This window comes from Zosterops lateralis (assembly GCF_965231275.1).
Source record: "Zosterops lateralis genome assembly, chromosome: 1".
Lineage (NCBI taxonomy): Eukaryota > Metazoa > Chordata > Aves > Passeriformes > Zosteropidae > Zosterops > Zosterops lateralis.
Genome location: NC_139762.1, coordinates 20,740,335 through 20,760,730, shown reverse-complemented (window position 1 = coordinate 20,760,730; position 20,396 = coordinate 20,740,335). Strand labels below are relative to the sequence as shown.

At 36.6% G+C, this 20,396-nt stretch overlaps 1 protein-coding gene across 1 annotated transcript in view; it reads left to right on the top strand.

Annotated features, from left to right (window-relative positions):
* MALRD1 (MAM and LDL receptor class A domain containing 1) overlaps nt 1-20,396 on the top strand; it is a 239,833-nt gene that overhangs the window by 42,782 nt on the left and 176,655 nt on the right. The window contains exons 12-18 of the mRNA XM_083877445.1: nt 1,446-1,613; nt 3,558-3,678; nt 5,171-5,317; nt 15,344-15,496; nt 15,647-15,752; nt 16,985-17,352; nt 19,325-19,737. Of these exons, the coding sequence (XP_083733571.1) occupies nt 1,446-1,613; nt 3,558-3,678; nt 5,171-5,317; nt 15,344-15,496; nt 15,647-15,752; nt 16,985-17,352; nt 19,325-19,737 (1,476 nt within the window). The remainder of the gene's footprint in view (nt 1-1,445; nt 1,614-3,557; nt 3,679-5,170; nt 5,318-15,343; nt 15,497-15,646; nt 15,753-16,984; nt 17,353-19,324; nt 19,738-20,396) is intronic.

The following is a 20,396-nucleotide window of genomic DNA, read 5'->3' as shown; positions in this document are numbered from 1 at the left end:
TTTACAAGTTCTTTAGCTCCAGTTGTTTAAAAAGAAAAAAAAAGGAGTTGAAGGGTAACAGATTTATATTGTGCCTTTCTGGTTAATTGAAACTTAGAACTAACTCATTTCTGCAGCTTCTTGTAGATGTAAGCTAAGAAACATCTTCATTTAGCTCAATATTTTGGAGTTGCAGAAGCAAATTTCTAGTCCCAGCTCTTTGTTTATGGCTCTTTAATGGACACAATAGTCATTGTATAGTAGAACATTTAGACATAAAAAAGGAAGGTAAAATTATTTCTTATTTAATGAAAACATAAATTTGTTTGAAAAACTGCTTGAAAGACAAAAGCCATCTAAATTGTTTAAGTGCAATTCTTCAAATATCTCATTTTGGAAAGTGTTTGTCTATGTGCTGATTTCTATTTCTTAAGCTTTTTGCTGGGGGAATGAGTTGCATGAAAAATATTTAAATTTATTAATAAGAATCAAGATTATTTTATATAAGACAGGATTTTCATGAGTGGTGGTAAAATTAAATGTTGAGACTGAATCTGCCAGACCTGAAGCCAGATGATATTAAAAAGTAGCAGTATGTTTTAACAGGAACATTTCTGCATGACTGATCCAGCTCTTATTTCACCTTCGTGAAGAGTCAAGTATTATCAAAATCAAGGCTTTTACAGGGAAGTAAAGATACTGCAGTTGAAGAAATTTTAGTCTTTGTCTATGTGGAGAAGCAGGAAAGACTCAAGGGGAAAGAAAAAAATTAGCCTTTGAAAATCTTATTTCTTCCCCTCAGTTCACAGCTGAATTTTTCGCTGGGTATTATTAAAAAAAGAATTACACCTATCAGACTTACTCTGTATTACAGGGGAGTGAACTGTGATTCTCAGTTTTCTTTTCTGCCTCAGAAGCAGCCTCATCCATTTACAGTCTTTGTATTTTCCTCCCTTATATTGGTCAATCTGCTTGTTTCAGGAGAGGAATAGATTATTTTAAAAATCTGTCTTCAGATCATATTCTTTTCTGTTGAGTGTGGAAATAAAAGATTATAAAGTTTCTTTCATATGAGAATCTCAATGATTGCACTTCTGAGATTAACATGCCTGTGAAACTCTCGTATATTCAGCATTTGTAAAGAATAATAATATTTGAGAAGTTTTTAAATGCTTACTAAGATAAAGAAGTTAAGGGAAGTCATCATTCAGTCTGCATCAATTGATAGATACAAAACAAAAGTAAATTGTAAAAGTAAGCTTTACTTCTAAATATAATTTTGTCTTTAGACATGATACTGCTGTAATTTCAACATAATGTAATTTCAAACATCCCCATCTTTTGTGCCAAATATGTGCTTGGACTCATCTTGTCATTCTTTGTCATAATCTACATATATTACTTGCTTTGATTGCAGATTGATTATATAATTTTTTAAAGCTTTTCATTTAAAACTCTTTCAACAGGTAAATTTTTGGTACCGATTATCTCAGGATTCCCAGCTTTCTGTCTTTAAGAGGACTGCACTAAATGGAAGTTTGGAAAAATTACGTGACATTTCAGGATTGCCTGAGATGAATTGGACAAAAGTGAATATACCTGTAGAAAGTGTGGCTGAGGAATTACCTTTTCAGGTAATTAGATATCACATTTACATTGCTTTCAAAAAGATATTTTACTTTGGCCTTTAGAATTAATTTAATTTTAATGATGAAATATAAAAAGATAATTTCTATTCTTTAATGTCCTTATGAAAAATAATTTAACTCAGCTTTTTCCACAGGTCCATCTATTAAAAGAGCATAGCCATTGTTTCAGTATTCTAGGCAATAGAATAATTTTTTGTAGCAAACATCAAGACACCCTAAAAATTATTTAGTTCCAACCCCCATTGGCAAGGACATCTTTCATTTGACCAGGTTGGTCAGACATCCATCCAGCCTGGCCTTGAACACCTCCAGAGCTGGGGCACCCACAACTTCCCTGGGCAACCTGTTCCAGTACCTCACCACCCTCAAAGTAAAGCATTTCTTCCTAATATCCAATCTGAACCTACTCTTTTTAAGTTTGAATCCTTTCCCCTTGTTCTGGTACTACATGACCATGTAAAAAGTCCCTCTCCATCTTTCTTCTAGGCTCTCTTCAGGTAACTGAAGGCTTCAATTAGGTCATTCTGGAGCCTTCTCATTTTGAGGCTGAATAAACCTAGTTTTCTCAGGCCTTCCTCATAGGAGAGGTGCTGCATCCCTCTGATAAACTTGGTGACCTCTTCTACACTCAATCCAATGGGTGCTGGGGACCCCAGAGCTGGAAACAATACTCTACATGAGGTCTCACAAGGGCAGATTAGAGGGCCAGAATCCCCTCCCTTCCCTGCTGCCCACGCTGCTTTTGGAGCAGCCCAGGACATGTTTGCTTTCTGGGCTGTGAGTGCACATGGCTGGATCATGTCCAGCCTCTCACCCACCAGCACCCCCAGGTCCTTCTGGGCAAGGCTGCTGCACAGCAGCACCTTGTACTTGATCTTGTTGAACCTCATGAGATTCCCTTGGGCTACTTCTTGAGCTTGTCCAGGTCCCCCTGGATGACATCCTGTGTTTCAGGCATATCATCTGCACCGCTCATCTTGGTGCACCACTGCAAACTTGCTGAGGGTGTACTCAATCACATTATTTCATTAATGAAGATACTAAATAACACTGGTGCAAATACAGACCCATGAGGGATACCACTTGTCACTGATGTTCATTAGGACACTGAACTGTTGACCACTACCCTCTGGATGTGGCCATGCAAAGCACATGCCACCTAACAGTCGATTATCCACCTAACAGTCCATTCATTTAATCCATCTGTTTCCAATTTAAAGAGCAGAATGTTGTGGAGGCCATGTCAAAGGCTTTACAGAAGTCCAGGCGTGGGACAGCCGTAACCCTTCACTGATGGAGTCACTTCGTCACAGAAGGCCACTGGGTTGGTCAGGCAGGACTTGCCCTTGGTGCAGCCATGCCAGCTGTCTCAAGTCACCTCCCTGTCCTTCATGTGCCTTAGCATAACTTATAGGAAGATCTTTTCCATGGTCTGCCCAGGCACAGAGGGTGAGGCTGACAGTGCAGGTACTTCAATTTGCAATTTATCCCTACATTTATTATACCACATTGTTAACTACATCAGGCATTGTACAGATGAACACCATTAAATGGTAAATCATCATATTTGGTAACTATGAATAGCTAATTTAAGAAGATATGTAGATTTTATGTGTTCCAGCAGGGAGACTATTCATTCAATAAGTGATGACTTTCACCAGTTTTGATTGAAGCAAGATCATCTGGGTTTTATAACTTTCTCTAGGTAAAAGTAGTTAAGGCTTTGACAGTTGAAGAGCAAATTAATGACCTGACCAAATCTCAGTTGTAGCTTTTCCTGGATGATGTTCAGAATTGGTTGTAAGAACTATTTAGCTCCTGTGCAGCTATCATAAGTTATAAAGGCATATATAAATAAGTGCGTATATGTGTTTGTGTCGTTTTATCATGTCACCTTCAATGAATTAACTTTTTTTTCTGTCCTTACAGATTATATTGCAAGGTACTATTTTAACAACAAATGCTACTGTTGCTATTGATGACATCAGTATGACAGAGGAATGTGTAGTTGTGACTAGATCACTTCCAGGAGTCAGCCAGGAAAGTGAAGGCAAGTTTCATGGTTTTCAGTACATTTTCCTCAATGTCTGCCATATATAACTGGGGTGTGACTGACAACTTGAAGTTACTTTTAATAAAATAGAGGAAAATCTGAGAAAAGAAGTCCATATGCTGTAATCAATCATCTCCCTGGAAATGTTCCAGGCTGTGTTGCACGGGTCTTTGACTCTGCCCATGGCAGATTAGATGACCTTTCAACTCCTTCCCAATTCAAACCATTCTATGGTTCTATAATGAAGGCTTTCATCTTGGTGTTATACATTAACTGCTATGAGAAATTTACAATAATTCTGCAAAGTGAGCTCTGGTGGGAATTTCCTGATACCCCTTACTATGTACCACCTGCTCACATTCATGTTTGGATGCAGAGGCAGAAGCAAAGAAAATCATCCTATATTTTCCACTAAAGAGCAAAAAGAGGTTACCTTTAGGGCAAGAGGCTTCTCCCATCATTACTGCTAAATATCTGACATATAATAAATGCCCAACAAACTTGTCTTTGTATTCACACTCTGTAGTCTTGAAGAGCTAGTGGATGGAAATACAAAACAACATAAGCTTCTGTCAGACTGGTGCTGCTGGTCCTCTTGATGCTAACAGCTGCTTTCCAAAAAATGGCATGGGCACATGTGTAGTCAGGGGTGGTGTTGATGAGCTATATCCATCAGGTATCTGAATTACTTATCCAAAAATTTAAAGTTATAATAAAAAACTTTGATGTTGTGTTTTTAAGGCCTCTCTGATCCCTATATACAGAGGTGTTAAGGTATTTAGAGAAAGAGTTATTTGCTTTAATTATTTTCCCTACAACTCCCTCATTTACCCATTCATCATAAAGATATTGTTTTTAGCGGGGAGTTATTTTTTTAAAAAATCAGTGTCTGGATAGAAATATGAATATTTAAAAAAGTTAAGTTCAACAAAGAATATGACAAGCTGTTCATCATTCCTCTGACTTACTTTCCATAAATCTACTAAAGAAGAACCAGCAGACTCTGGCTTTTTGTTTCTCCAGTCATTGAAATTTGGGGTGTTTCCTAGTGTGCAAGTTGAGGTACAGGCTAGTAATGATGCAGCACCTAACTTTGGCTTCTTGCAGCTGTCCTTGTGACCTGAGCACAGAGAGGGCATGGTGACAGCAGAATGGTTTGGTGAAAATCCTGTACCTGGCTTTCAGAGAAAGGGCAGGGAGCCCTACCAGCCTCTGGCCCCTGAGCAGGACCCTGGCTCTCTAACACTGAGCTGTAATTAATAACTTTTCACACAGAAATTTAATATTGTGGACACTAAGATATAGTTCAAGACCAATAGACATTGAGATCAGCTGTGTTTTATCAGCTGTGATATAATCTAGCACACTGCATAGGTGCTGCTCTATTCTTTATGCTGAGCACGTTGCTATATTAAAAGAAGATAAAAAGCACTTCTTATAATTTTATATACTTGTGGGCTTACTTACGTGTCTTTTTCTGATTTTTAAGGGGTAACAGAACCTGCAGATGTTAATGCTTCATCTCTTTACTGTCCAGAGGGATTTTTTTCATGTGAGGATGGGCAATGTATTTTACTTGACAAAGTTTGTGATTTTAAGCCTGACTGCGCAAATAACCACGATGAAATCAAATGCTGTAAGTGAAAACTTTAAAATCTGTGTTGTTAAGCTCCTGTGACTGTGTTTCATTGTCCTATTTGCAATGCTTTCATGACTTCATAAATCTTGCAATTTAATTAAAAGTAAGAGCTCTAGAGAAATAGTTACTTCACTTTGATTCTGTTCTGTGATTTTTCCTTTTTTAGTTCCTGTAGCAACTACTTCTCTCTTAGAATTAAAAGCAGAAAAAATTATATTGATTAATTATTTAGTAGAAGATGCTCCTTAAAAAATAGTATTTTATTTTATAATTCTAATGCACTGGTCACAGACTTGCATTCAAATTGTAAGTTTCATATACTTACTTTTGATGTGAGGATGCCACAGCTGTACCACAAGCCTGGTCAAAGATATAATTTAAGCTGAGTCATCACCTTCTGTTTGGATGTGCTGTGACTCCTGTCAGGGCCACATGCCTGGGCTTTCTCTGCATGGAAAAAAACACGTGGGAAAGTAGAGGGAGATGATGCATCTCAGAATCCCTCTCCACTGCAGTCAGTAGGGAGCTTGGAACTGTTTCAGAGTCTATAATATGCAGCTTCAAAAGTCTTTTTGATTCGTTCAGTTTCTTGCTTGCATAAGAAATCACAGTTGTATTTTGCACTTTTGAAAATGAGTCTTTTGCTTTGAACCATCAACTTTGTGGTAGAACTTGTGATGCGTTTTCAAAAGGAGTTGCCGTGAGCAATATTTAGTGCAAGTTTTCTTTTTCGAAATAGAGCATGATGCTTTCTAGCACATTCAGCACAAATAACAGAAATATTGTAGACAAGATCCTTAAATTATTTTCTGGGCCCTGTTATGCATCAAAAACCATAACCTTCTTTAGAGATGCTAATATAATCCAATTTCACTGTTCATATTTTATGGATTTTATTTGGAGATTTGAGAGTTATTGCTCAGATAAATAAAGATGTACTTGACAATTAGCAGGTAAAAGAGATAATTACTGCTTCTATGCAATTTATCTCCTATTTTAATATTGAATCTTCTTCAGCCAGAGCACTGGTGTTGAAGTGTTTAAGTGTTCATAAAGACTGCTATCCAAAATATACAGAATGACATATAAAACTGTATTTTGTTTTGCTAGATAACAGTTTGCCTAGCTAAAATCAGAAATTACTATTAAATGTTCACTGTCTTTCCTCTTGTGGGTCAGAGTAAAGAAAATTCTGATGTTGCTGTAGCACAGCTGAGGTGGGAAGGGACATCTGAAGGTTACTAGGTCGTTAAACACCACGCTGCTCTGAGCAGGGCCACCAGAGCAGAATGCCCTGAGGTTGACAGAGTTAGGTTCTGAATACCTATGAGAATGGAGACAACCCAGCCAGTCAGGACACCCTGTTCTAGTGTTTGATCATCCTTGCAGTAGAACAAGTGTCTGTTGCTTCTTCTCATTTCACTGGGCATAAATGACAAGAGTTTTTGCTTCTTTACTGCTTCCCTGTCCATGTTATTCATATTAAAACTCTTATAACGCTCCATTTTTTAATCTACTCTATGTTTTTTCTACTTATGATTACACACCTTATGCAGCATTGGGTTATGATAGTCTGGATTTTTATCCAACTGCCCTTCTTATATTCAGGTACAGGGTATTTGTTCTCTGACAAAATAACACTTCCAAATCAATAGTTTAATTAAAAAATGTTCTAAGTAGATTTAGCTGCATTCAACTTTCACTGCACTGGGATAGCAATGAAGTGGTAGCTTTTAATCAAGAAAATTAAGATTTGGTTTTTGTGGCCATTTATATTTCCTTTTAACTATTCAGCCTTTGCTTCCATTTCAACATTATACCTTTGGCTGAAGACAAATGTTCAGGAAGGTGTTCAAGCAGTCCTAGACCAGCCTTAATTATAAGTAGTCTATGTGGCAACTAATTTTTTTTTTCTTTTTCCTCTAATTGTATGATGGAATAAACTTTTATTATACCCAAGTCTCATTTGTGAAGACAATACATTAACAATGCCATGCTAAAGGTTAAACTTTGGAAGCATTATATTTCTGGTGAACTTTGCTCTAAGTATATTGCTGACTTATAAATCATTGTTACTGCTGAACTGGCTCAATGTGTGCTAACACTACAGCTTGTAATGTGGGAAGCAGAATGTAGGTACACAAAGGGCCCTGCAAGCAATTTGGCAAGTTGACTGTTTCCAAGCAATAAAGTTGCCTTTCAGCTCATTAATCTGGTAGTCTACAGCACCAGAATAGCTTATTTATTTTCAAATAGTATTTCATCATCTTCACGCTTATGTAGTGCACCATTACTTTCTATATTTTCTTTGCATATTCCTTCACTTGGATGCAAGCATTTCATATTTCTCAGACAATTTTCCTTATTTCTGAACTTGGCTTAGCACAGATTTTTGTTCACCTCTTCCAACTACATTGTTCCTTTCATCAATATTAACATTTTTCTCCACAGTGTTCCATCTAATAGTGATTGCATGCACCTCGATCTTGTTAATGTTCTTCTCTTTGTATGAGAACCAGAAAGGGATATTACATGGGCTTAAAATGTCTTTCAAGATATGTTTCATTTAAATCTTATAATTTTAAATTCCAGCAAGATGATTTAGTTAGATGCTCGGGTCCACTACATCCACTAAATAAGCCATGTCTCCATACAATCTTTTTAACTCTAAATATCAATCCTTGAGACATCCCTTGATTTTCACTTCCACTTAAATGAGTACCTCTTTTTCCTGTCAGGCCTGGAAGAATTCAATTGAATATTACCAGTTCTAGGACTGCCAAAATGTTTTCTTTCTTGGGTGCTGCTACCCCTGACTATTAGATCACAGCTTTTCTTCTACAGATGAAGAATTTACTATGGCCATAAAGCTTCTATACTTTTTATATTTGACTTCCATGCATTAAAACAGAGAAGAAATGCGACAGCCTTTTTCAAACTGCAGATTTACAGCAGTGACCTAACACACCTATCACATTGTGTGCTTGTGCTCTGGAAGATGAATGTGCAGCATGACTTCTATGGTCTACATCCTAAGCATTTGGTGTAGTCTAAATGCTCACTTTTGCACCCTAAGAATTATGTTGATGGAATAAGATCAGGTTGGAAAGCAATCTGGTAACATAAATGTATTCTCGTCAGACAGAATACATAAATGTATTCTGTCTGACCTTTGCTAATTTCTCAGAGCACAACTTATGCTCTGTCTTTTGTGTCTGCTATTTTTTTTTCTCTATTTATAGTATGGATTATCAAGAATAATTATACGGTTTTCTATTAAAAATAAATATGAAATATTTTGCATTTATATAAAATATAGCATATTTTCACAGGTTTGTCCATGGTCACATGCTTTGAGGTGCTCCAACCTGACTTTGTGCACAGTCACTGATGTATCAAAGTGTAGCTGTTACAGGACTGACTTACCCACAGCCATTGATCCTTTGAAGTGTATTTTCTCCAGCATGGACTTACCCTTCAGAGTTACACGTGCAGCCACACAGACATAACCATGGCCACAGGTGCTTCAAGGTGTACCTGCTCTGGCATGGGCTTATTCTCAACCACAGACACCCCAGGGTGTCCCAGTCTAATGTGGCCTCATCTGCAGGTCACAGCCCCTTTGACTTGAGTCTGCACTGGAGTTCCAGCTTGTTCTTTCAAGTACAGCAGCAGCAGTACCTGGCCATCTGCCATCAGGAACATCACCTGTATTGTTATCAAAATGCTCCCATGCACAGTAGAGTAAGGAGATAAGCAGTGCAGCAAGCAGTGAAACCAAGAAGCAGCCAATGACAAGTACTAGGCTCTAATGAACAGTCAGGAAAGCAGAGCCCATGGCAAGTGTGTCAATTAACCTAAAAATAAATAAAAGCTATAAATTTGATCTAACACTTCCCAATCAAACTTGTCATTATCTCAAACCCTTTAAGCCACATGAGCCAGAAAGGATTGCTATGGTTGAACCCCAGCTCAGCCCCACATATCTGCTCACCCACTCCCCTGGTGGGATGGGAGAGAGAGCCAGATGAGTAAAGGTGAGGAAACTCATGGGTCAAGATAAAGACAGTTTAATAGGGAAAGCAAGAACCATGCACATGAGCAAAGCAAAACAAGGATTTCATTCACCCTGTGGGCAGGCAGGTGTTCAGCCATCCCCAGGGAAGCAGAGCCCCATTGCACATTACAGTGACTTGGGAAAATCAACATCATCAGTTGGAACATCTCCCACTGGCCCATTGCTGAGCATGACACCACGGGACGTAGGCTATCCTTTTGTTCAGCTGGGGTCAACCTTCCTGGTTGTGTCTCTTCACAACTTTTTGTGCATTCTTAACCTCCTTGCTGACGGGGCAGTGTGAGGAGCAGGAAAGGCCTTGGCTCTATATAAACACTGCTCAGCAATAATTAAAATATCCCTGAATAACCAACACTGTTTCCAGCACAAATCCAAGATACAGCCCTTTATCAGCTACTGTGAAGGAAATTAACTACACCCCAGCCCAAAGCAGCACACATAAACACATGGTATTGCTTTGTGTTTATGTCTAAAAGAAAGATGCATTTAATAGTTATTATTTCTATGGTGTACAATTTAGGGCAGCACAAGCATGCTGAGGCTAGCCTTAAATTAATTAATTCATAAACTGGACATAATCTATATGTGTGCACACAGTTTTATGTACCTTGAGTAAGAAGGCAAGTAAAGAGAAAAATGCACGTATTGGTTCTTAAAAACTACTTTTGTGGCATAATTGTTTAAAGATAAATATTATTTGGTTTCTAATAGCTATCTTCATATAAGTAATAAAAATCTCCTCAGTATTATAAGAAACATTCCCCATATTTCCCATTAATAATCTTGGCAAAGCATAACAATTCTGCTGCAATTATACAGCAACTCTTCCTAAATCTCATTTTTAGGAACAGAGTCAAATCTTACATACCAAAATGTCTGTCTCGTATGCTTGCTACTCCATTTCAGCCAGATAAATCAGTAATTCTTAAAGGTGAGACCAGAAACAACAGCCAGATCATAAAGACAGGCTTAAGTCCAAGGAGTGAAAAGATTGCCAACTTGTAAATTGGAGATGGTACCTGATACTGGAAGTGCCTAGAAAACTGCATAAGAATCAGTTCATGGAAGCTAAATGGGGTAGGAATGGGACTGAGATCCCATCTACAGAGAAAGGAAAACACCTTTGACAGTGGGCAAGAAATGGCTGCAAAGGCTGCAGTGCTTGGACTTGCTGGTGTAGGAGAGCAGTAACCCTGGGGCTGGAAGAAGCCAGGGCAGGAGGGACCTTGGCTGCTCCAGGGGAAGAACTGAGACCAGCTGGTCAAAATTCCTCTGATACAGTGTCAGGAGAGAGAAAAATAACGGAAGATTGAATGTCTGGTAAGAGAGGATAAAAGGAGGAGAGAATGGGAATGAAGAATACAGATGTGGAGCAGTGATATTTTGGGAGGGATCAGTATAAAATGTGACAGAGAGCTGAGACTACATGAGAAGACCTGGACCAGGGAGCTGCTTGGGGAAATAAGGGAAGAGAGTGAGAGTTTCCAGTTTTCCAGTGATACTAGGACTGAGATAAGGGGTCACAGAAGAACAGCTGTGTATTAGGTAAAACAGGAAATAGGCTGTGGAAAAGAAGAGCACTGATGAAAAAGCGAGGGCGTTTTTCCAACACAGACCACACACATCTAGAACTTCTATAGAACCCAGAAGGCATAAGTCTAACTTGTCTACTTCTTTCAGCAGGTATCTGCACAGTATTTTTTGGGCAAAACCTATGTCTCATTGCATAGTTACTCTTATTTGGCTTCCAGAAAATTATGCACTTTGATAGAAAATATTGGATGAGCTTCAGTGGCAATGAAAACAGAGTGAATAACAAGACCTGAATAGTGACCATTGGATCTTATTTTTGTATAGTTCAGTAAAACAGAAACTTTCCCTTCAGCTTTATAGAATTTTTTTTTTACAATTTTTGCCCCCTGTAAAATCTCAGTCTTTGTAAGTCCAGCAACTAAGTTAGGAGACATTTAGTGCAGTTACTTTTTAAAAATGTAGGTGCACATTGATATAACTAGATTTATTTATAACATTTTTTTTTTTAATCTGCATGTTTTGCCTTCCTTACAGGCAAAGCTATTTCTCATTTCACAGGTGATATACACTGCTGTGTTACATACAAGTCATGACTGTCTAATACTAAAAGGCCCACATGACTGAAATCACAAAGAAGTCTGTTGCAATTTCATGGCTATTGAAATTGATTTCTCACAAAAATTTAACAAAAGAAAATGTTCTGAACTGCTTTGTTCCTCTAGCCATCTGTAGAGGAGACTACCACATCTATTTGTTTAAACCTTTATGTTTAAATGTGGATTTTTTGGTTTTGTTTTTGCTTTCTTTGGGTGTCTGTTTTGTTGTTGTTGCTGGGGTTTTTTTTCTAGTTTATTTTTTGGGGAGTTGGTGGTTATTTTTTTCATAATTGTAGCAGTTAATATTCGGAGATGAAAATTGAGGGAAGAGGAAACTCTGCCTTAGGTTTTGAAAGATCAGATTGTTCTGTTTGACCTTCAAGTAATGACTTGCTTTTCATCTTTTGTTTGTTTGCTTCATTTAGCATTGCTTCTTGTTGATGGGCTTTTGCAGTTATTTTTAACTGTTCTCTATTCAGTTTGTCACTGTAGAAATTAGGCCACTCCACCTACAAAGGATGGTGTTATTTGATAGAGTGTCTATAATGAAATTAGTAAATAGTATCTAGGATAGAAAATATAAAAATGGGAAGGCAGATGTGTGTTTCAGTGTGTTTGTATTAGAAAGAGACTCAAAATTGTTTAAGATGAATGTGTCCAGAGTTAAACTTGTTCCTAGAACTGATAATATTATTTTTGCCATCTAGCAATAAGTTCCTAAATTTATCTTAAAATTACTGATTAAAAATAGTTTAACATTTATTGGCATATTGGAGCATTTAGAAACCGTTTTTAAGTAAAAGAAAATATTATAAGCCAGTAATGATGATGTTATCTCTTCACCTGGATTTTTTAATTTATGATGCATTCTGTATAAACTTACATGGGCTGAAAGGCAAGGAGAGATTTTGGGGCTTCTAGGGATTGGTGAACTTCCTTTCTTGAAGAAATGCTAATGTCTTAAACACTTGTTTTTAAGATACTGTTTTGAGCAGGACTCTTTATTAAATTCGTGTTAGGCATCACTCAGCTAACAGAGAAACTTCACATCTGATTTATGAAGGCCTTAGAACAAAACTCCTCAAAACAGAAAGGGAGAAACTAGTTTGCATAAGAGCCCAAAATCGGAAAGAAATCTAGGGATTTGTGGTAACAAGTCAGCTCAGAGAAAATGGAATCTGTTGAAGATGTAAAGGCAGCTTTCTCAAAGCATCAACAAAGCCAACCACTCTCAAATGTGATGTCCACAGGATCACTGATTCCTCCTTGACTAAGGAGGGAGCTTGTTAAAAATGATGCTAAAAGGGGCAGCAAAGAAAAATTTATTCATACAGGTGGCATGGATAACATTAGGAGTTAAAAAACATCAAACAAATGGTTGAACTATTTTCTACATTAAAAATACAGAAAAGATGACAAATTTTGGTAAGTTAAATGCAAAAACACAGTAAGGATGACAAAACAAGTTTAAGAAACACTAGCAATAAATTCTTCAGCACATGAAGAGGAGACAGCCTGGAAGAGTCATAGGCTCATGTGACAGAGTATTAAGACAGCATGTGAGAAAAAGAAATAGGAGAAAGCAAAAACAAAAGTCTTAGGAGAGAAGGCAGATTAGATTGTGTGAGCTCACCGTGAGAGAAAGTACATAAGTAGCCAAGCCAGAGACTTTTTTTCTGAATGATCTATCTGAATTGGAAGTCCCAGTCAAAGAAGTTATGGGACAAGACAATTAGATAAATGAAGCTTTACCAAGCATCAAGATCCAAGTGCATTTCACCCAGGCTCTAGCAGCTTGCTTTATTCTTGTCTTTTCCCTAGGTGTTAAATAGTTGGTTTGAGATTTAGTTGAAGGTTTCAGGGTTATTTTATCTCAGTGTATTCATCCATGCTTAAGCTAAATGGTCTAGTGCATCCTTTCTTTTCTGTTTTGTCTGTGTTACAAGTTACAGATGCCAGAAGTCTGGGCTCAGACTTAACAGTTTTATCTTGTTTATTTGCCTCATTTGGTGTAACCATCTGTGTCCAAGGTCTGTCATATTCTTTGTTGCTGTTCTCCTGGGAATATGTGATGGTTTCTTCTATTGAGTAAAAAACAAAACAAAAATAGCTGTCCATATTCCTTTTTCATTATATTCTCTCTGGGAATTTTCAGTAATTTCTCTCATGCCTATGTCCTTGAATATTTCAGATATATTTTGTCTTCATTTTATTCTATCAATGCCTTCTGTTTTCAAGTCACATTTGATTTGCATCATTTTATTGTTGGCATTTCTGACCCATATACACCATATGTAAAGCAAACATATATTTTCTTTGATCTCTTAATTATTTGTTCTTCCAAATGTGTAGATTTTTTTGTAAAGCTAACTGTGGAGTTTTAGTTGTTTAATAATTAACAAAACCTTCTCTTTTTGGAAGCTATAGCCATCAATATTACTAACATGCCTCATTACTAGTTTTTCTAGTTTTTCATTCTTTCTAAAAAATTATGTGTAACTTAGTGTAACATAGTTTCTAATGAGGAAAACAAACAAAATCAAACACAACAAATAGGAAAAAAAAAAAAAAAAAAAAAAAAAAAAACCACCAAAAAAAACCACCCTCTCATATTTTCCATACATAAACACTGATGTAATCTTATTCCTCAGGGGGCTTGATATGACTCTGATATGTGCATATTCTACATACCATACTATGAACATAGCATAATATGGCCACTGAAAGCTGTGATAAATGTTATAAAACAATGGAAGAAATCTAACAGTCACACCTGAATATTTGCTTTAATTTTTCCATGCATGTGACTAACAAATTATTTCTTAAAGTCTTTAAATAATTCTCTTAATGTTTTCCATTTCAACCCTGCTGTTACATTTGCAGGAATCTAAAATATAATTCTGTGATTTAATGAAGTTTTTTTATAAAATGCCAGAGAGAAAAACCTGATGTAAAATATTCTTTACTGTGAGAGTGGTGAGACACTGGAACAGGTTGCCCAGAAAAGCTGTGAACAGCCCATCCCTGCAAGTGTTGAGGTTGGACAGGACTCTGAGCAGGCTGGTCGAGGCGTTGCTGTCCCTGCCTATGGAAAGAGGGTTGGAACTAAAAGATCTTTTAAGGTCTGTTCCAACAATTCCATGATTCTATGTCAATTTACATTCATTCCTAAATGACATGCTTCTACTCATTTTTTTTCCCACTTTATTTGTAATATATACATTTTCTAAAATATCACTGCTCTTTTAATTGAAGAATGCAGCTGAATATCCTTTTCAGATTTTTTTCACTTCAGTAGTTTGTGTTTCAGGGATTACCACTATCATAGTGTCTCACTAATGCCTGATATTTAACTTTATTCCAATTATGAATGGAGAAAGGATTTTGTTATCATTAACATACTTGCTGGCATTTAGGAAAAAAGGGATTTAATTTCTGGCTCGAACAACAAAAAAGGTCTTGCAGAAAGTTTGTTGCTGCTTTGTGTGCCCATTGTTCTTGCTCAGTACCAAAAGGACTGTGAGGTTTGTTTTCAGCACCTCCTCGTATGCTCTGAGTGCTTTGGCTGGAGCATCCCAAGAGAGAAGGGGCTGTTTCACTGGGGACAGTGCACATTGTCATGGCTTGGTTGCTCCCCTGTGGCTGAGCAAATACCTCATGTCTGGTATGAAGACACTCTACCTCTCCAAGCCCCTTTCCTAGATTTATTTCTAGAATATTGATGACATATTAGAAACATTTTATTTACTTTTCATACTGCAAAGCTTTTTTAGTAATGTTGTGTATAGAAATGAAATGTCTCTTTCTTTTCTCCAGCTGCTGTGTGTGACTTTGAAAGAGAGAGCTGTGGCTGGATTGAAACTGTAAATGCAGATGGATTTGACTGGGTAAGAAGTTCCAGCAATGCTCTTCCACCTGCATTTCAGGACCAAGCTCCTCCACGGGATCACACTTACAACAAACCTGAAGGTAAGATGAGCCAGGCCTAGAAACAGAGAAGTGGAGTAGATAAACCTATTCCTCAACCAGATTTTAAGTGCGGGCATGAATACTGTAAAAACATTTATAAACCCTTTATTTCTTTAGCCTGAAACGTTGTTTTTTGTTTTATTTTAATAGGTCATTTTATGTTCATTCTGAAGACCAGCAACAGCATTTCACAAATAGCTCGGCTACGAAGCCCAAAGTTCAGGCAAACAGGATCAAATTGTACACTATCCTTTTGGTATGAAATAATTTTCATTTAAAATTCCTGGATCATCTTACATTGCTTCTCTTGGACTGAAATTGAGGTTATAGTTTGAAATAGATACATCTTTCTCTGAAGAATTTATTTAATTTTATTCTGTCAGCATATAGTCTTCATTGTGAACAACACAGATATAAGATGAAACACTTGGAGAAAAGAAGTTAAACATGACATGACTTTGTTGTCAGGCTCTGAGCAAAATTATAGTAAAGGGTTGTGTCTGTATATACACGGGCAAACACCACAGTCCTTTGGCTAACAATTCTTTGGTTAAGTAAATTTGAAAATGTGGACTTTTTTTCAAGAAAAGGCAAGTACTGAAAAATCTAACAGGTCCTTGAGTCACCTACAGTATCCAAAATTAGACGTTATCATTTTTAATGAAAAGTTCCAGTGTGAGAATTGGTTCTTTGCTTCCACTTTTTTCATATACACAGAACAAAACAAAACCACAAAACCCCACAACTAAAAATCAACAATCAAACCCAAACATTTTCAGTAACTGTCTTGTCTCAATCTTTGTGCAAACTTCTCAAAGATAGGTAAAAAAAAATATTGCTTTGATAATTTGTTTACTAAGGCCAAATTGGTGCTCCTGTTTAAATAAAGGTTTTGTGTGACTTTAATATTATTAAGTGCAGTTTGTCTCAGTGATGTCAAATACATCTGCCATAGGAAGTGGAATTGTCTTTTTACCCAAGATTCATGACTTGAAGTTGGATATTGCTGGTTGTTGGTTGTATATGTGCTTCTACTCTGTTTTGTTGTACAAATGCCAGTCTAAAGTCTTTAATATTTTAAATGCTGTAGAAAGCAGCATGTTAATAATAACTCACATAGATAGAAGGCATACTTATGCATTCAGTAAGTGTTCTGTTTTTCTTTCTGGAAACTTTACAATTATGTACCTATAAAAAGACATTCTGCATCTGAGTGAGCAGTGTTCATTGCTTAATATGAAAGCAAATGTGTATCTTCAATTATGGATTTCAATTTAATGTTCTTTTTCTTAAAATTTTCAAGTCTTGAGATGAGGCCTAGACTGATAGTAGCCTATCCTACCATTATTCAGAAAGTAGATTGAATTACAGGCCCTGTAGACTTCCTTTATATGACAGAGATATAACAGAAAAGACACTGGTCATTTTAACAGATGTGGTCCATTTTCATCACTTGCCATGCTAACATTCTTGTTTTTATCATTTTAGGTATTACAATTATGGAGAGTCAGTAGGGGCAGCAGAGCTGCAGTTGCTTGTGGATGGGCTGAAGAAGCCCACTGTCCTTTGGAGGACGTATTACGGCGAGGGAAGTCAGTGGCTGAATGCAGTCATTCAGCTTGGGCGCCTTCCACAGGCTTTCCAAATTTCACTTGAAAAAATCAGTCTGGGTATTTATGAAGGTGTCTCAGCAATTGATGATATTAGATTTGAAAACTGTGCTCTCCCACCTCCAGCATTAAGTTGTGAAGGTCCAAATCACTTCTGGTGCAGAGACACAAAAGCATGTATTGACAGTTTATTGGTCTGTGATCTTGTGGATGACTGTGGGGATGGATCGGATGAAGACAGATGTGGTGAGTACTCTTCACTATTTCTTACTTACATCACACAAAAATTGACTTGCCAATTCACCCTTGGACTGAAAGAGCACAGAATTACTAATGATTCCGCTCAGTATAGTTACAGATAAAACCGAATGATAATTTAAACTAAAATGCATATGATGAGTTAAACTGAGGGTAAATTGAATTCTCTCTCCTTTATCCAAAGCAACTATATTTATTTATTTTGTGTAAAACATGAACATTCATCAAAAGTTTATTTTAAAAGAGACGAGTTAAAGTCAGACAGTTGCTTTGGGTCAATGCGTTATCTTTGATTTTACTGACAGAAGTACAGCATAAGATGTACTGATGGATTGAGAGGAGTGTATGTCCTACCTCTTCTTAGGACCTATACCCTTCCTATAAGAAAAAAAGTTAAAATATCTCTACTAAAGATAGGAGTCATGTTGAACATATTTGTCCCCTTCAAAGGAAGGGCTTGAAAGTACTGAGGAAAGCTATGAGTCGTTCACATTTTTGACATTCACCTTGAGTGCTGAAGGGTGCTGTTGATGGTTTTTCCCCTGAAGCATGCATTCATCAATTTTAAGAACTCAAGAACATTAATATAAAATAAAATTAACTAGCATTTGCTTTATCGCTTCCTGAGGTAACTAAATTATGCAAATCACAATCAGTTTGAGAAACGGGGGGCACCTTACATGCTTGAGGTGGTATCAGTCTGCAGTAATAATTGCTGAATATCAACTTAATACTGCTGTAAATGTAAAAGAAAGTGAAAGCTTTCTGGCTTATCTTAGTTCTTCTACTTGAGGAATACCTAGCTTCTTTATGACCCATTTTGAAGTCTATTATAAGATTTGAGTTGCAGTTTTAAACACCATTAAATGCAATAGCTTAATTTAAAAAAAATTGCCATAATGTCAGGTACTGCTTATGAAAAGCAGATACAAAGTTGAAATGCACGTTCACCATGTCTGACACATTTTATTGTTTTATATTAGAAGTAATCAATGTATTTTGCCTTGGTGTCAAATTAAAAAAATGCAGTTGTGTTATAACTGTAAGAACTCTTTGATTTAGCCTTGATAAAATTATCATATTAATATTATTGAGAATAATAAAGATGTGAACCCCAAAATGTTTTTAGGACTACATCTCCCAAGCAAAAATGCATTAGATCATTTATCATGCATACCTACAGGACAGTATAGTATGGTTTATTTCACTCAATTAACCTTAGTTTTAACTCCTTTGATCTGTTGTTCTTTCAGTTAAAGAAATTTACAGACTTTAATTTTAATAATGCATAAAATTAATAACATGGATAATTTTATTCACACTTCTCTTTATTCAATAAATTAAGTACAATTTGACAGATACATATTGGAAATAAATATTTGCAAAGATGAAAAAATATATTCAAGCACTGTGCTGATGGAATCTTGCGTGGGGTCGGATGTGATAAACCCCATGAAGGTCCATCACCTCTGAGGGACCAGCCCTTGTAGAGAAATGGCTAAAAATAACTTTGTAAGATGGCTCTTTAATTGTGTTTTGTAAAGCGAAGGTTTTAATAAAAACAAAATAACAAATGATACAGAAACAAAAGCTGAGCACAGGTGTCAGAGAAGCCTCTGACACCTTGCTAAGACACCTCAAAAAGCACTTGAGCTCCTTTGTGTACCTTTATAAATAATTAATGTTTTAGGAGGGACAACTTGGCCCTCAGCCAATAGAAGCAGCTACAGACCTCGAGAAATATTCCTAAAGCCCAACCAGTGCTCCTGTGCTGGCACTGGGCCAATTAGAATGAGAAGGCTATGGAAAGTTCTAGTTTAACTTCCTTACATGTTCAAAGGTAAACCAAAACTTTTTTCCTTAATAGAATCATTTGCTTGGGTGTGGTAATGCACTGAAACACTATTCCCTTTTGATACTGCTTTTTTATTTTTGACAATCTGTTCTCTTTACATTTCAGACCCTGACCTACAGTGTAACTTTGAAAATGGGCTGTGCAATTGGGAGCAGGATGTACAGGATGACTTTGACTGGATCAGAATACGGGGTCCAACCCCCACAGTTAACACAGGCCCATTGAAGGACCACACAACAGGCACAGCCAGAGGACACTACCTGTACCTGGAATCCTCTGAGCCACGCCAATTCCGAGATAAAGCAGTTCTCCTTAGTCCTCTCTTCAACCCTTCTGGCAATGGAACATGTGTTTTCCGCTTTCATTATCATATGTTGGGGAAAGAAGTTTATAAGCTGTCAGTCTTCCGAAGAACTGTGAGTAATACTAAGGGATGGCTGCTGTGGTACAAGCTTGGAAATCAAGAAAACAGATGGATCAGACAGACACTCTTCATCAGAAGTTCTGAGCCATTTCAGGTATGATCCTTCTAAGTTGTGAAATGTTTATTTGCTGCATCGTAAAACACTAAGAGTATATAAATGGCTGCACAATCTCAAAGCTATTTGTAACTGTCTGATCAATTTTACTTCAAAATACATTTGTAGGAGTTTTTAAAGAAATATGTAAAATCTTTTGTGGTTACATTAAGTTTTCCCCATAAGCCACTTAAAGATATTGAATATGTGTTATTTAAAATGTGTACTGTTTTTATTTTTCAAGGATTTGGTGAAAAGATCTTATCCAAATCTACTACAAAATAGTTTGATTCATTAATGTAAAGACTGTTCAAAAGAATATCCTCTGCTTTGCTTTACTTTTAAAGAATTACAGATTATTTTTTAATTATCTAATGCCAGAAAAGATAGAAATACAAAATATTTGGCTGCCAGGTTAGACTAAGAGTCAAAAATTGCTTGGAGAAAGATATGTTTGAAGTAAGTTATAGCTATAAAACTTGACTTATTTTCTCATCTTTAAATATTGTATATATTATTTTTCTTTGATTACATGTGGTCTGTTGATTCCAGTTAGGATATTCTGCAGGGTTATTAGAGGAGATATTAGTTCATTTGATTGTCAGCTGGTCCTAAAATTACCACCCTCCTTTCTCCCACATAATATTATTAAAAAAACC